General features: G+C 33.0%; 1 protein-coding gene across 2 annotated transcripts; it reads right to left on the reverse strand.

Moving 5' to 3' along the window:
• Positions 1–475: 475 nt before the first annotated feature.
• Positions 476–1,212, reverse strand: LOC123003822. Of its 2 annotated transcripts, none has more exons than XM_044396834.1 (3): positions 1,121–1,212; positions 838–1,068; positions 476–789 (listed from the first exon to the last, which is right to left on the reverse strand). In XM_044396834.1, exons 1-3 carry the CDS (start codon positions 1,167–1,169, stop codon positions 566–568), a joined length of 504 nt encoding a protein of 167 aa, XP_044252769.1. In that variant the 5' UTR covers positions 1,170–1,212; the 3' UTR covers positions 476–565. The 2 variants fall into 2 exon arrangements, with proteins under 2 accessions (XP_044252769.1, XP_044252770.1); XM_044396835.1 differs by having other exon boundaries at positions 671–785.
• Between the last annotated feature and the right edge of the window lie 208 nt (positions 1,213–1,420).

Consider the following 1,420-nt stretch of genomic DNA (forward strand, 5'->3'; position numbering starts at 1 on the left):
TAACTCAAGAAATATAAGGATATAAGAAAATTGAACAATGAGTTTTTTATTACTTTTCTGTAATTTTTTTGCAAAAATTTTAACTTACCTACTTAAAACAAAACTTTAGTAAAAAAACAACAAAACCGAAATTATTAAAATCCAGTCATTGAATTAGTTTAAGGGGTGGGGCAAAAAGAAATAATACAAAGAATATACGAATAAAACAAATGCAACGAATGGCAACGACCCAATAACGTCTTAAAACTGATTTTAACTCCGCCCATTGCTTGTATTTCATTGTGATTTGTTTACGAAATTATTTGCCTACACTTGTATTGGTGGAGACTTTTACTTTTTTCTTTATTGTTTTGTTACAACATGTTATTAGCTAATGGATGTCGGGCTTTGACATATTTATTAGTTGTAGATATTCGATTGCTTACATATTACGTGAAATTATAACTAGCACAGTTAATGATCTTTTTTTTCGAAATATAATAAAATCGAGACAGAATTTTTTATTAAAAAAAAATACAAATAAGGAATTGAAAGAGACCTACCTACTGCAGTGTTCTGCTGAAAATTAAACGCTAAACCATACATGGAATCCACAAGCAAACATTAGCAAAGTTACACTTATCAAATTTGAAATTGCCGAATTACAATCATCACTTTTACAAAAATGACAATCAGATATTTGTCCATCAATAAAATCAACAAGCCCTTCCATATAAGTACAAATATCTGTATCAAAAACTTTGGCAGGGACGCAGCTTTTCAAAGCTCGCTCTTTCGGCGAATCACTATCTAAAAAAAAATATTTAATTATTTGTTTCATTAGGAATGAAAAAATACCATGAGTGAATGTCAAGGTAATACACCCAATATCTGAAATGTCCTTTGCTCCTCCTATTTCACTGTCAAACCGTTCCAAAAGATCAGCTTGCGAACTCCTTTCAATTAAACTTTTATTTCCTTCAACTTTAAACGTGTTACAATCCATTTTGAGAAAATCTGATCGGTTGTTAAAAGTACATTCAGATAAGGGTCCCGCACATGCATAACATGATGCGACTTCAGCTGACCCTAAAATTTTTTTTTTCAAATTTGGAAATTCAAATTCGAAAAATTGCTAAACCTTGGGACACGAATAAACACACAGCACAAAAAATCACCAGTCGAGACATTTCGCACTTTCACTAAGTAGGTAATCAGCTGTCACTCATTAACAGAAGAATTTTACCCAAGATAAGTTATCTTGAGTGGATTTTCGTGTTTCAAGAACTGGGAAATTGACAAAAAAAATGACTAATTTTCACAACACATTTATTTGTTCAAATTTGGTCCGGTATTTAATTAACCTTTGGGCGGCCCACCTTTGCCCCCCGGGCCCCCCGGCCCTCCTCCCCCGAAAGCAACCCCCCAGTTATCTTCATCT

Source organism: Tribolium madens, unplaced genomic scaffold (genome assembly GCF_015345945.1).
Source record: "Tribolium madens isolate multiple individuals breed KSU strain unplaced genomic scaffold, Tmad_KSU_1.1 Scaffold_1;HRSCAF=32;Tcas5.2_LG8, whole genome shotgun sequence".
NCBI lineage: Eukaryota > Metazoa > Arthropoda > Insecta > Coleoptera > Tenebrionidae > Tribolium > Tribolium madens.

What these genes read in the sequence shown, in the direction of transcription:
- LOC123003822 (XM_044396834.1), bottom strand. Translation starts at nt 1,169, where the DNA reads ATGTCTCGACTGGTGATTTTTTGTGCTGTGTGTTTATTCGTGTCCCAA. An exon ending in GTGTTTATTCGTGTCCCAAG is followed by an intron (nt 1,069 to 1,120) that starts GTTTAGCAATTT and finishes AAAAAATTTTAG; the next exon opens with GGTCAGCTGAAGTCGCATCA. An exon ending in TACCTTGACATTCACTCATG is followed by an intron (nt 790 to 837) that starts GTATTTTTTCAT and finishes ATTTTTTTTTAG; the next exon opens with ATAGTGATTCGCCGAAAGAG.